Source organism: Echinops telfairi, unplaced genomic scaffold (genome assembly GCF_000313985.2).
Source record: "Echinops telfairi isolate 266 unplaced genomic scaffold, ASM31398v2 ScPeMD7_7468;HRSCAF=8506_0, whole genome shotgun sequence".
Taxonomy (NCBI): Eukaryota; Metazoa; Chordata; class Mammalia; order Afrosoricida; family Tenrecidae; genus Echinops; species Echinops telfairi.
In genome coordinates, this window is record NW_022111369.1 from 14,270,242 (window position 1) to 14,285,741 (window position 15,500).

Below are 15,500 nucleotides of genomic sequence, written 5' to 3' on the forward strand. Positions count from 1 at the left end.
GCAGAACCATGAGCTAGAGCACAACGGAGTGGTACCCTTCCCCGTTCACAGCTCAAGGGAAGGTGAGGGCTTTGGGACAGGAGTAAAGGTGAGGGCTTTGGGACAGGAGTAAAGGTGAGGGCTTTGGGACAGGAGACCGATTTGTGGAGTGAGTGCCCCATGGTACTTAATTGGAGGGGTGGGCTTGCTGACTTTTGGGTTAAGGCTTAAAGAGAAGTGGCATGTCCTTTGGGCATTTATTAGCAGTCCTGGAAGACCTTTATAACACACATTGACGAACAACTCCATCCTGGGCATTTCTCCCTGAATTTTAACCTGGTAACTTCCACAATAAACCCTTTAATCATGTGTATTGACAGTATGGCCATTGCAATGAATAAGTGAACCTACGATAAAGGTAGAGAGTAGTGCATGTATGACAGAACAGTGACCATTGGGAAGGCGGGGTGAAGGGTGCATGAAACTTTTCTGTACATTATTTTGGAGGGGGTAATTAGCCCTGGGTTGCTAACTGCAAGGTCAGCAGTTCAAAGCCAGCAGTCCCTCCGAGGGAGAAAGATGTGACTGTCTGCTTCTGTAGAAGCTTATGGTCTTGGAAACCCTGTATAAAGGTGCTATGAGTTGGAATTACCTTGATGGCAGTAGGTTTATAACTTATAATTACATAAAAAAACTCTGCCATTGAGTTGATTCTGGCTCAGTAAAAAAAAAAAGTTAAAGTTTAATTCAGAGTAGTAGCAGTATGTATAATATAATGTTGATATTTGGTGAAACTATCCTAAAATATCTCTATAATTTAAGGTGCTCATATATATTTAGTCAGTACTTGAAAAAAAACAAATTCATACACACAATGTTCATGTACTGGGGCACAGCCAAGGGACTTCTATGTTACCAGGGAATGGAACTTTTATTTTTCTGCACCAATGTTAAAAGTCTGAGTATTAATTCATAATAATTAAAAACAAAGAAAAATTAACAATTCACTAAACAAAACAAAGCAAAAACAAGTCTGCCTAGCTTGAGAGGAATAGAGGCAAATATGAAATACATGTCAAATTCATTGGAATAATCTGTTGGAGGTTGGGGGTGGGGTAGGAGAAGAAAACAAAGGTAAAGAGAACAGAATTTTAAAATAGGTTCAGAAAAATCATACCTCTGTATACTTGGATTTGTGCACGCATTTGTGTATGTGTGTGTGTGTGTGTGTATCTAGAGTGCTGAGGGCAGAATTGAGTATATGACAGATGGTAACAGAAATGTAGTAAGATTAGTGAAAGATATTTTGGGAGAATGCTTAAGATACTTGCCAAATCATCTCCTATTGCTTAGAGAGCTATACAAATTCCTATTTGTATAGAGAGCTATACAACTAGAACAGTTATCAGAGAACCTTTCCAAGAGATTAAAATAGAGTTAACCACTTAGCTGTGGTGATTCTGAAGTCAATATTGACAGTGTGTGTGTGTGTGTGTGTGTGTGTGTGAACCAGACGAAGACCCAGGACCCTCGCGCAGTAACTAGAGTGGTTAATAAGGGGGAGAGAAATGGGCTTGTATTCTCTGACAGCCACAAACGGAGAAGTGGCCAAAATGTCCATAGGGGTAGTTTCATACTTTTGTTCCTAGGGCCCTGGAGAGTCTCAATAGATGAACCAGATGATACAGCAAGTAAGGAGTTCAGCACAGAATAAATTACTACGACTAAGCCGACTGTGCTGTGTCCGTTGCAGGAACTATTTATAAACAGAAAAACAAGTAATTCCTTGACTCTGACCTACAGGAAATGAAGTGAAGCAGTCTTTGACTGGAGCATCCAGAAGCTGCCACTTCCCGTTCTTGAGTTCATTTGTAGACTTGTGATGGGTACAAAGGGCTATCTATCCAAAGGTCTGAGGGACTCAAGCTTCAGGGGCCAAATGACTTCAAAGTCTAACAACTCCCCTCAAAAGTATGAATGTTTGAAGACAACCCTTAATGCAAATATAAAATCAGGCTGTATCTCAGTTTTTTTATGTTGTCAATCTATTAAGAATTGCCAACTTCAATTTCCTTTAAGCATAATAGCCAGATACGTCTAATGCATTAAATTGAATGAGCAAACTATTATTTTCCCCTATTAGGAAACAGCTATTCACAGATTAAAAATCTACTGAAAACTACGTGTCAACATTTCCAAACAAAAAAGACTCAAATCTCCTTAAAAAATTGAGACGGGCCAATAGGTTCTTTCACTAAGTTAATCATTAGATTGGTTGGCCACAGTTTTGGAGATTGTGAGTGCTCACTCCAGGTGTTTGAGCACACACCATCTCAGCAGAGGAGGCTTGGAAGACATTTGAGGGCAAGTGCTGGGAAGAGGGGTGGAAAGTTGAGAGGGGTGGAAAGTTGAGCAGACAACTCACAGGGAAGATGGCAAGGCGGGGCGGAAAAATAGCGAGGCGGAGAAAGCACCCAGAGGAGGGGGTGTGGAGACCCTCCCAGGTGCAGAAATTCATTTCACCTCATGCCTCTGCCGCTCCTTACCCAGAGGGGCTGGCCAGGGATCCAGTTCCACACATCTAGCATGAAGGTTCTGGTTCTAGCCTGAAGTTTTAATCCTTTTTTTTAATCCCGGAAATCTGCCTGTGCCCATTTAGGCGACCCCCTGAGTCTATGGCTGAATGTTCTCCATGTACTGTCTGAGGAGTTCTCGCTCGCTCGCTCATTCTAATTAATTAAAACAATTTTTTTGAATTGGGTGAAGGCTTACACTCTCAACAATTCACACATCTTGCTTCATTTCATTCATCACCCTTGCCTCAATGCAGCACCTAGACCTACCTACCCAGCCTCCTTCTGTTTCCTGCCTCCCCTCCCCCTCGCTCCTACACCTCGAGGATGCAGGTGCTGGCCACCCCAATGGCTGACTGTTCTAAAGTGTGTGCTCATCACTAGTGTGAGGATCCCCTGGCTACTGTTTGGCTGAAAATTTAAGTTTGTCCTCTAGTCCACTTAATGTCTGTTTATAACCAATTTGGTAGCATGTGCTGGTATTCTCTGTTCACCTCCCGGTGAGTTTTGTTTCTGCAAGACATTTTTTCTTCCTCGAGCAACTTTTTTTCTTTTTTTCAACCTTTCTGTGTTCCCTTTATTTGATGGACATTTAATCTGAAGATTGTCTAAGGGTGTTTCAGTAGCCCTCAAAATCTGTGTCCCTTACTGGTTTTTCAATGATAATTTTTTTTCTAGTTGACTTCTTTTTCTGGCAAATGTGACATTTTCACTCTGGTGTCCACCTTTTTAAGATGAACTGTTTGGTTGATTTTACAAGATTGCCACCTCCCGGCAGGATGCAAAATGTCATTGCATAATGATCGCTATTAAATAACTATTTACCCATGGATCAAAGGATCCCAATCAGAATAATCATATTCCCAACTAATGAGCTCTTAGGGTATTACCAAGAAGGGCATTTAAAGTTTGTATGTGTAAAGTTTTTGCTACTGTAGCCATTAAAATAACACACACACAAAGCAAAAACCCTACGCGTTCACACACAAAAACATTTCTTCAATGTTCTCCTGGAGAACTTGAAACATAAAAAGTTCTCTTTGAGAAAAAAAAAAAGTTCTTTCTTGAGGACGACGATGACCCAACATCCCAACAGCAGATGCTCCTTCAATGTTCTCCTTACCTGGTAAAGGTCATTTCTCATGTCGATGATGTCCTCAGAAACCAAACCTGCTGTGACTTCGAGCAGATCCCTCACGAGCTGAGCATGCAGGTGGATGATTGCCAAGTGTAAGACGCTAGAACACAGATGAGAGTGACAATCATCAAGGAACGTCATCATCAGCTGCAGTATTCATGATAAACCTCTCGCGGTATGATTAGACTCGCGGGCTTATGCTGGTCCTCCCACTCAGTTTCCGGTGCTGTGGGTAGGAGCCACGGAGTGGCTGGCTCATGAAGAAGGAACATGTGAGGGAGGAACCTTGGCTCCGAAAGACCGGAGTCCATACAATGCTACATTTGAAGTCGGGCATGCTCCAGGCCTGCACACTCACGGACAGTGCCAGTCTGGACTTCAGAAGCATGGTTTCTGGTTCCTTGTGGTAAAAAGGTGCCCAGGCTTCAAGGTCCTGGAGACCCAAGTTCAAATTGCAGCCTCACACAGTATGAGTTTCTCTTCTTGCTTTTCTTTGATTTTCTCTTCCCTGCCACGAGGCATTGTGCAGAAGAGTCTAGTTTCCTCACCAAGCTCTGCTACTCTCCCAAGTCACAAGCATGGTGACAGCAGTGGTGTCAGATCTTTCTCAAGGGGAGAGAGAGAAGGATGGTAGGCTTGTAACTCTTGGGTAAAAAACCTTTGAAGCAAACTTCTGAAGATTGTGTAACTATATGTCTCTTATGCAAATAGTCCTGCTTTGAATATTTTGCTCCTCTTCTCTGTCTGAGGGACGCCTACTCTAGCCTTCACATTCCAGTTCAAACCACCTTTCCCGGGAAGACTTTCCTGGTAGAGTGAGTTGCCTCCTAGTGACCTCTGGAGCAGAATCTGATGCCGGAGCTGTTCATATGGTCTTAGCATGCATTTTAAGCACTGACGTGAGAGGGACAGTCTGAACCTAGTTGGGTTACACTAGCAAAGTTTACAAAAAAAAAAAAAAAAAGCTAACCATACCATTCCTAGGGGCATACATTTTTTAATTGTTAAAAATACTTAATTCTAAAATTAACTGGACGCAAGCCAACAATAGTAAAAAAGTGGCCTCTTTTGTTTACAGCTCCTATTTACCAAATATTATGCAGAACATAATCGTATGATGTAGGTAACATTCTTGTCTTTTCCCCCGAGATGAAAATGTGACTTACAAGTGCAGCATAACTAAGGCCACGTAGCTAGTAACTGGTGAAGCTGGAGTCAAGCCCAGGTCTGTTTAGTACAAAGTCACCTTTTCATCTCTCAAACTATCCTGCTTAAGTTACATACCTGCACTGCTCTACCTCGCTACACACAGGCATTGAAGAGGACGGTGACTGCAGGTTATGTACAGCTTTGAGATGCTGAGCACATTCAAAGTATCCTACAGCAGCAGCTGCGGCACATCTGGGGTTTTTGGCGCAGGCTGGAATTTTTCTAATCTAAAGATATCAAAAACTCTAAAACCAAACTCACTGCCATCAAGTTGATTACGACTCATAGCAGGCCTGGTGGGGTCATGGGGTTACACATTGAGTTGCTATCCAAGAGGTCAGCAGTTTGATGTCACCAGCTGCTCCACGGGAGAGAGATCAGGCTTTCTATTCCTGCAAAGATCTAAAGCCTTGGAAAGCCACATGAGCAGTTACCTCTGTTCTATAGGCCGCTGTGAGTTAAAGATACGAATGCTACTTTATTCAGGTTTCTTTCTTCGTCATAGCAAGTGCAGACAGTGAATTACCCAATGTGGCTCTTCTGGCCAAAGTCTTTGATACTCTCACTGAATGACGCATATATATTTTTTTTCCCTGCATGAGCTTGGGGAAAATGGTGGAGGGAAGGAAGATGTTGACAGGATTAATCTGTAAGTAACTGTCAACAGGATTCGAGCCCTCTGAGAGCTGGAGTGGGATCCCCCTACCAGCGGGAACCAGGAGTGGGGTGAGTCCTTACACAGTGACGCTCCTTGATCCAGAAGACAGCTTTGACACCAGAGTAGCACCACCACATCAGTAGAACCAAGATCCAGAGCATGAGACAGAAAAGTGGACTCCCTGCTCACAGAGCTAGTAAAGCTTGAGTGCAGGAGGTTTGCTCACCGAGTGGGGTGCCTGTGGGCACTTATTGGGGGAGCTGGGCTTTCTGACCCACGGAGCTGGAGCTAAGTGCTTTGGGGCTGTGCTTTTGTGCATGCCCTCTGGGCATTTATCAGCAGTCCTGAAAGAACTTTGTAAACACATCCTGACTTAATAACTGTATCGGGGCATTTCTCATTTGCATGCTAACTTCTTTAATAAAGCCATTAATCATGAATATGGTCTGGGAGTTCTGTGTTCTTATAATTCATTCTATTGCAATGAACTATAAACCCTAGATATAAAAGTTGAGAGTGTTATGCAAAACACGTACACAAGTATATGAGGGGGCTTAAAAAGTTGGTACAAAATGGAATTAAAAGATGGTTTTTTTTCTCATCAACTTTTTGAAGCCCCCTCCTATTTTATTTGGAATTAGCATAGGCTCAGCAGGACATGTGTTTGCCTGTGTGTGTGTGTGTGTGTGTGTGTGTGTGTGTAAGCCTATTACTAATTCTTTGCTTGAGAGATATTCACAATGATGACAAGATTTCACTACTGTCTGTTAAAATGCAATGTTCAAAAATTGAGGTGGACCATGTGCCTAAAACCCAACACAGACATAATGCTAAGGTACCAGGGAAAATGTGGTCATCCCCAAACTGCCTCGAAATGTTCACGTGCACCTTAGCTTTTCATAGCAGAAGCTGGTTCGCTTCCCTGCCCCGTGAATCTTCACACCCTCAGGGGGAGTTTCCCCAATAACAAAAATTTTAACATAAGTTTTATTTTTTAAAATGTTTTCTGTGATGACTAATGGTCACAGGATGAAAAATTCAGTGAAAGAGAGAGCTGAGCTGTGGTGGCCAAGAGCTGCCCGTCCACACTCTTACTGAGACTTGCCAGTCTCCTCCTCAGATCTCACTCCCTCTCCTGCCTCTAGCTTTGTCAAGCCCACAACCCTCTTGCGAGAGCGTGTTTGGAGTCTTGAAAGGGGCTCTAAGAATTCATTCTGTTTGTGCAAGGAAAGCCCGTTCCTTGGCTCTTGCCTATACCCGGGTCTTAACACTTGTACCCACTTTCCCCTCTGATGGGTACCCAGTTGATAGCATGTATCCTCTTTTTCTTTCTCCAATCCTCCCTGCAAACACCAGCAGCCACTTTCTACTCTGTACGTGCTTGTCTTTCGTAGACTCCTCCATTCAGTAAGTCCTTCAACATGTCACTTGTTCCTGTCTTGGTTAACTCCTTTCTCTTGTGGGCACATGCTGTTGAAAACGAACTGGATTATTTACCCTGGGGGTGGGGGTGGGGGAGAAAAACCTTCTGCTATTCATGGCATCACCCAAAGAAGGCTGTACACACCAGTTCCTCTGGAACTGTCTCACAAGGCCAGTGGTTATACCACATCCTTGGTTACGCTGCAAGGAGTGAGTACAAAGGTCTCTGCTTGAAACCTTGAGGTTGGCTCTTTCCTAAAGCATTTGGTTCACGTTTTCAGCTGGGGTTTAAAAACCAGCACTCCGGCACTCTTCCACAGAAAAGGATTTCTCAGAGCTGCCACTATTTTCAGCAGGTTTTGGATAAGGCGTCTCACTTGAATCTGAAGGCTGCTGCCTCTTGTTTTGACAGACATTTGAGATCCTTTTAGACATCTCAATTAAAGGCCTACAAGGACCATTTTAGAAAGAAGTCAGGTGGCTTTTCAAATCTGCTCTCAGCTAATAGCAGGAATGGAAGGCATGGTGTTTGGAATTTTAGACTCCCACATAACATGGGCAGGAGCTGTCACCAGAGTTCGTTCCAGTTACAGACCAGTAACGGTTATTAGAAGCCATGAATAAGGAACCAGTAGTTGGGAAATAAACACAATTACTTCTTGTTTTTTCTCTTTTTTTTAATAGTACACTATATTACAAACCCATTTTTGTCATTTTGGGGGGAGGGACTACTGTGATGACTTGCATATTACTTTGATCCTAAAAGTGATACTCTCAGCATTTCCAGCATCAGTAGGGTCACCTATGGTAAATAGGCTTTAGTGGAGTTTCCAGACTAAGTTAGATGAGGAAGGAAGGTCTGGTAATCTAATAAAATTAACAAATGCAAACCTTATGAATCAGAAGAGGATGCTGTCTGAAATAGCCTGCTGGGCCAGAAGGCACTACACAGCCACTGCAACAGGCTCCAACACACCAGTGGTTAGGAAGCTGGTGCGGGACCGGGCCTCCTTTCGTTTTCTTACACACATGGTTACTATGAGTCAGGGATGAAGCCAAACAGCACCAGATGACAAAGACGTTGTTTGGGTAACAGCCCTTCTGGGATTTGATTAGGACCCTTCAACCACTCAAGAGTCTAAAAGGCGATGGCAAAAATGTTGAGAAGCAAATGATGCTACATTACCGTATTCCACTTACAAGACCTAATAGTTTGCCAGTTCTTTTAATCATGACCAAGGCGCTGTATACGATGCTGTTCTCTCTTGCTTAACTCAAACCAACCCTTGTCACACAGAAGTCCTGACTCACCTGTCCCCATTTTCGTCCTGCACGGCAGTAAGATGGCGCTGGACAGCCAGCAGCATCTTCACGTCTCCTGTTACCGCATAGTCAAAAAGGGCATTGGCGTGCCGCTTGGCAAGTTGCATAGCTTTCTCCAGAAAGAGGTTGTCTGCAAGACAATGAGTGGGATCAACGTTGAGTTTCCCATCCTTGCTCTGCAGTGACAACATCCTCAAGTCAATGACCATCGGGATCCCTGTCCTGACTCCTGAACACATCAGTTTAGTTGAAAATGCTCCTTTCAGTAATTCAGGATTGTGTTCACTAGAACAGGCTGGATATTGACTTACTCACAGATATAGTTACGGACTGATTTGAAAATTTCTGTCCATGGCTTGTTAAGAAGGAAAAGTTCATAAATATCTGGCATCTTAAGGGAAGATGAATAGTTCCCAGATAGTGGACTGAATTTTGCTGTAATTTTCGATAACCATTCTCTTGGGGAAATAGGCCTTAAGTACCAAAGGAGCTCCAGACAACAACCTCGACGTCACCCGAGTCACTGGCGTGTTTATAAAATCGGTTTCCTTAAGAACAGCAGTTGGCAAAGTAGGGTCTATGCAGCAAATTTGGTGCATGACCTGTTTTTTTTTAAAAAGCAATTTTATTGACATATAATTTATGTAGCATATAATTTAATGGCGTGACTATGTTAAACTAGCAGCCACTCTGAGGGAGAGAGATCAGGTTGTCTGTTCATGTAAAGATTCAGTCTCCGAAACCCAAAGGGCATTTCTGCTCTGTCCCGTTGGGTCACTGGGGAAGGACATCATGCATGGTAAAGCAGAGAGGCACTGACAAAGAGGAAGGCCCTTGACAAGATGGATTGACACAATGGCTGCAACACAGGGCTCAAACCTAAGATCCATTGTGAGGATGGACCAGGCCCAGGCAGGGTTTCGTTGGGTTGGGCAGAGGGGGCTAAGAGTCTGAACGGATGCAATAGCACCCAACAACAGCAGGGGCCGTATGAATTGGGATTGACTCAATGGCAGTGAGCTGAGCTGAGGACAATTCAGAAAGAGGACAATTCATGACACACAATCTAATAGAACTGGATCAAAGTGCACACAAAAGGACATGGCCCATCTGAACCCCAATTCTCTATAAAGAGAGTGACTGACAGGGAACCGGGGGGAAAAAAAAAGGTTCCTCTTTTTTTTTTTTTTTGTGGCTAAGTTGCAATTGGCTAGGACCATCAAGTTAGACTGTAGGGGAGGGTGACTACTGAAGTTGGGAAAACTGTTCTATACTACGAGGACCAGAAACACAGTAGATTATTCTCATTGTAGGCAACAATGGTGTGCTCGTGAATGCCCAGCCTGTGTGTAAATTTCTGTACTTTATGTTCCAAGATATATCTGAGAAAATGGAAATCCCAATGTGACTACAATGACCAGACACATGCTTCTTAAAGGACATATAAAAACCACTAGGCTTTTAAAGGGCATATTGCACTAGGTATTGATGTGTGATCTTTAGATTAAACAGAAAAAAAACCTGTCTTCTAGAAATATCTTTCTATATCTACAATGGGCTCCCCTTCCCACCCCCAGCCAATAGGGTATAATCACTTTGGGATCACTTACCCTGAAACCTACAGTTCTCATCCTTTACATCGACTGTATACGCCAGCGTCACCCCAGCAGTCCCTTTGCTGGACTCCTTATCTTGCTCTGTGGTTTCGATGACTTTCCCAGAAAGATTTTCTTTTTCATCACAACCTTCATGGCCATTTTTAGAGGGGGTGCCTATGGGTCCTAAGACAAATGCAAAAACATTAGCCTTTTTCCTGTTAGGTCTACTAACTGAGTTATTAGTCATGACCTTGGTGAAGAGTCAGCTCTAAGTATAAATAGAAAGTAAGTTCATTGCAAAGAGAAAAGGAAAAAGATTTTAAATTCTTTTTCTTGGACATGACCATGGGACAAGTAACCTGTTTTGTAGTTAGAGTGAAAGTGAAAAATTCATCGTCGTTGAAGGTACGGCAGTTTAGTTTTTTTCCCTAATGCCAATGAATAGATCAAATGGAGAAGACATAGTCTCATGCCACATTCTTAGTGTGTGAAATCTCCTGAGCACCTTTCGGATCACCCTCTTCTGGGTCTGCCCAGGTTGTCTCCCAGGCCTTCTGCGTGCATTTCCGCAGGAAGGGCACATCTAGTGCAAACCTTGCTTCCGCCACTGACAAGCATGTACCTTCGGCAAGGAATGAATACCCTCCACCCCGTCCCCCAGAATCTCAATGTCTTCTGTCTAGAAATATATATATTTTACTCTGAAAGCAATCATGAAGATTACAATGAAAACACATCCAAATACTTGGCATAAAGCAGAAATTCCATAAACAGCAATCTTTATTGTATCATTTCGCCGACGAGTACACTACAATGGGCATGCACCATACACTAGGAAGAGAGATGGCAAGAACTGCTGGTCCAGGGCGCATTTGAAGGGGGAAAGACCAACCCTATGAAACTCAAAAAGACTTCAGAAGCATGTGAGCAAAAGGAGCAGGAACAGAAAGCTTTGGTGTTTAAAAAAAAAAAAAAAAAAAGCTATTCTTGCACAGTCAACGATCTCTATGCCCCTTAGTAATGCTTGTATAAACCTCCTGCCAGGCATTTAGAAACAAATACATAGATATGAGCACAGCATCTAAAATGGAGTTCATACCCTCCCCTAGAAGATAATGATGCTTTGGAAATGCACCTTCTTATTTATCAGCATTAGTCAATAACTTCAAAATGGTAATGCTGTTGTGACAAGTACTGATTAAAAAACATAAACAAAAAGTGAAGCTGAAACATTTTCCATGAGTCAGAACCAACTCATCAGCAACTGGTTCCCGTCACCCACTGGGGACAAAGTGAGTGAGAATGGTTTCCTGATGTAAAAGAGAGGGTGGCCCAACTGACGTCACCCTCTGGGGACACAGTGAATGAGAGAATGGTTTCCTGATGTAAAAGAGAGGGTGGCCTAACTGATAACAATCTTGTCTTAATCAAAAAACCCTTGTTCAGAATTAAAACCCAACCCCAAATAATGAGTTACCGTGCTTCATCCCAGCGTTAGATTTAGTGGTTCCAGAATGGAAGGTGATTCCACTGTATGGAGGGAATCCATAGGCCGGGAAGCCATATCCTGCAAGGACAAACAGAATGAATGAGACACCGAGGAATTGTTTTTACTATTAACTGGGAGTTAATCCATATCTCACATCATTGCATAGTTCAATAGTCCTGGTTTCCACATTTTCTGTATTTTTGCTTTGCGTGTGCTCATTTGTGTTAGGGTGTACCTCAAAGGTGTTATGGCATCGGCGGAGGTCACCCTCGTGAAGTTGTGTGATCTTTGACTGGGTTTCGGTTATGAAACTCAGGATTGATTAACCTACAGGCACAGCAAGTAGGACAGGGCTTTGGAGGGTGGGGGTGGGGTGAGTACAGTGGCGATTTCTCAAGTCACTTCAAACCCCCGTAGTCCTGGGCCTGCGTGTGGGAGGGTTCTGTGTCTGTCCCCGGCAGGCTTCTGGTGAGTTAAGACATCATGGAGGGTTGTGAGACCATCAGAATATGGCGGGGTGGGGTGGTGGGGTGGGGGAGAGCACAATTTACACGTAGACCAATTCATGCTGGAGAAAATCATCCAGTCTTGTGCTAAAGGGGCAGGTTAACCGTGAGTGGTCACCCCTCAAACTCCGACTTGTTACCCAAGAGATCGTATAATGATGACTGAGGAGCAAAGCAAAGCGACTAATCCAACACTGAAGACATTCAAGCACACAACTCAGAAAAACTTCTAAATGAAGTAATGGCCACTACGGTCCATTCCCTTAGGTTCTTTGGGGTGGGGGTGGGAGAGTATAAATTGGTAGGACTCTTTGGGGAAGGAGCTGAAAGCAGACACCATACCCTTTGGCACAGTAATTGTATCTCCAAGAACTTAATTTACAAAGATAATCTGAAATAAAAGAAAAGCTATGTGGATAGAGGAGTTCAGAAGAGCATTTTACACAGATAATAAAAAAAATCACATTCATCAAGTGATAATAGGGTTTGGTTCACTGGATGAAATATTATGAATCATTACAAATAATGCTTATATAAAGTTTAAACTCCTGAGGGGGAATGGGTTCATAAAATGTTAGGAGAAAGGAGCATATAAGTTCTACTACGCACACTCACAGTACAATGATGATAAACGGCTAATACAAGACATGGAGTAAAATGCTGCACACAGGGATGGTCACAGTTGTACTCCAGGGAAATGCATAAATAGATAATCTATGCACAGAAAATAACTGGAAGTGGTTACCCTTGGATGGTAGGATTTTATGTATTTTCAAAATGGTACAACATACACTATATAATCTGACCTCTACAATACAGAATTGCCCCTGTGAGCTTCTGTAAATCTTTACAAGAGCAGAAAGCCTCATCTTCCCCCACCCATGGGTGACTGGTGGGTTTGTCCAGCACCCAATAACCCAAAATTCGAAAATTCTCCCATCCAGTCCAAAATGTCCAGAAACACAAAGGACTTAGAACATGCAATCCATAAGGTGGATGAAAACATTCAACAAAAAATACCCAGGAATTAAACAGAGGACAGTGTTTAAAAATATGTGCCAAGCATTCAAAAACAAAAACAAAAACAAAATAGACCATAGAAAACTCAAAACAAATAAGCAAAATACCAAAATAATCCCTGAAAACCAAAGTAAAGGAGATAGTTAGCTTTGGGTGCCGTTCCCCCCCACTCCTTTAGGTTTCTGGTATTGTCTGCATACTGTAAAACGAATATGCATTTCTTTGAAAATAAACATGTATGTATTTGTTGAATTAACTTTATTTTAATATATCATTCAGTCATGTCACACCCTCTCAACTCAGACATGTTCGTAAACCCAATGGAAGGGAGAGGAGAGGGGTTCTACTTCTGCAACACATAAAAACGTTAGCAAGCGCGGACTTCCTTCTTACCTGGTCCAGTACTTCCAGTGCCCCCTCCTCCACCGCCACTACCAAACATGCCTCCACCTCCAGCTCCAGCACCGCTACCACCACCGAAACTATCCGAAAAATTGGGCATGAGCTTCTGCCGTTTCCTCTGCACTTCCTCTTTATCTGTATTTAAAGAGAGGCAGGCCCAGAAGGAAGTGAAACCAGAGGAAAAGAGATTGATTCCGTTGTACGACTGGTCACAGAAAGAATATTGAATCTGGTGATATTTTTAGCCACTTAAGGAGGAAGAGACGCCCAATTTCAAGAAGTTTTATTTTTATTCCGATGGGCAACTAGACTGAGAACCAGCCTCAGAGAGACCACAGAACAGTACACGCCCCAAACAGTTACATTCCCAATGTTGCGACAATTACCAGGAGACTAGATTGCCCATCGAAGAGTACTGGAGAAGACCAAAGGGCATGTTCCCCTTGGTCAGAGAAATCAACGATGAATAATCACCTAACATTTATTTGTGCATTTACTACGAGCCAACGGGGCCCTGGTGGCCACTTTATGTGTTGGATTGCTAACCACGGGGTTAATAGTTTGAACTCACTAGCCACTATGTGGGAGAAAGATGAGGCTTTCTGCACCCATAAAGATTTACATCCTTGAAAACCAACATGGGGCCAGTTCTACTCTGTCCTATGGTGTTGCTATGCATCAGAATGGGTTTGAGGGCAGTGAGTTTGGTTTGGGGTTGATTATGAGCCAGGAGGCCCAGCGTGGTACTCAGCAAAGAACTGAGAGGCTGGGTGCAGGTTGGAGAGGCCCCCCCACCCCCAAGAGCAGCTGAAGAAAACCTGGTATCTGCCTCTGAGAAATCAGCCATCCACCCCTGTGGAGTAGTCTACAGAGAAACACATGGGGTCATGAAGAGTTGGCATTGACTGGTTTCTGCTAAGTACGTGCTTGGGATAAAGAGAAGCCTGATGCGAGGTTTTTGGTGTCAGGAGCATTCTTTCTTAAGGCCGTGAAGGAAAGATTTAGCGAGAGCGCATGCTAAGGCTATGAAATGTTAAATTCCTTGTGCAGACCAGTGTTCTAGGAATTCAGGGAGGTTTTCTAGGCAGTCCAGGTGGAGTGGGGAATTCAGGAAACGCTTCCAAGGACTGGCTTCCCGGGATCAACTTTCTATGTGGAGGGGGAAGGAGGTGGATGCTCCGTGGAATGGTTATGGCAGAAAATAAGGCATATGGGGAGCTTAAGAGAAGAGTGGTAGATCATGTAAGCGGAAACGAAAGCTCAGTCAGTATGGGAAACACACTGTGCAGGGCTTGGAAGAGAAAACGAAGAACCTAATTGGTAGGCAGCAGAAGCACTGAATGTTTCTGAAGCGGAGAATGAAGTGGGCAGAGGGTCCCTGGTGAAGGATGCTGTAAGTTGCAGTGCAGGTGATTCCTACTCACCACGATCCCAGGTGCTGTTTCGAGCCGAGCCAGGCTCCCCAGGGTTTTCAAGGGTGCAATATTAACAGAAGCAGGCCCCCAGGCTTTTCTTTCACAGCACCACTAGATGGGTCTGAGTCACCACCCTTCTCGTTTGCAGTCAAGTGCAAACCCAGGGACCTTCTAATTGGTGCATCCAGCCCAAACCCCACTCGCTGCTAGGGAGTCAATTCCAACTCAGAGCAACCCTCTGGAGGGTTTCTGATGCTTCGAATCTTTACAGAAGCAGCTAGCCTCAATTCTATCCTGAGGGGCGGCTGAGGGTTTTGAACTGCAAATCACACAGTTAGCAGTCCAGCGCCAGCAGGGCTCCTTCATTGGTGCACAGCAGATACTACAGAAGGGCCAAAGCGAGGTACTACAGACAGGACATGATGCGGCTTGTTCCTCAGTAGTTGGCATGATAATAAGTCAGACCCCAAAGCACAATGAATGAGGACCCTGGAGGCTTTGGTGAGTGCTGAAATATGGAACCTTGAAAGTCTGAGGCAGCCACTTTCGTAACACACAGCGATGTGGTGTGAGACTGTCTTCTCTCCTTCCTCGTGTGACTGCTCGTGTTCTCATGCAGCCATTTGGCTTTCCTTCGCACCAGACCTAGTACCCCTTCTTAGTTCTCTCACGGTCTCTGTGGCTTATGACTGAGTCCTAAGGTTTTCTTCTGCCAGCCCTTTCTTTCTCTTCCTAGCAGACGAGGGAAAAGAGAAAAAAATGTTGCTA

General features: G+C 43.7%; 1 protein-coding gene across 2 annotated transcripts in view; it reads right to left on the minus strand.

Annotated features, from left to right (window-relative positions):
* The window catches only part of NFKB1 (nuclear factor kappa B subunit 1), a 149,312-nt gene that overhangs the window by 16,536 nt on the left and 117,276 nt on the right, over window positions 1–15,500 (minus strand). For both annotated transcript variants that reach the window (XM_030888509.2, XM_004703444.2), the window contains exons 12-16: window positions 13,309–13,452; window positions 11,378–11,467; window positions 9,913–10,083; window positions 8,291–8,432; window positions 3,676–3,790 (exon numbers count right to left, since the gene is read on the minus strand). In XM_030888509.2, the coding sequence (XP_030744369.1) occupies window positions 3,676–3,790; window positions 8,291–8,432; window positions 9,913–10,083; window positions 11,378–11,467; window positions 13,309–13,452 (662 nt within the window). The remainder of the gene's footprint in view (window positions 1–3,675; window positions 3,791–8,290; window positions 8,433–9,912; window positions 10,084–11,377; window positions 11,468–13,308; window positions 13,453–15,500) is intronic.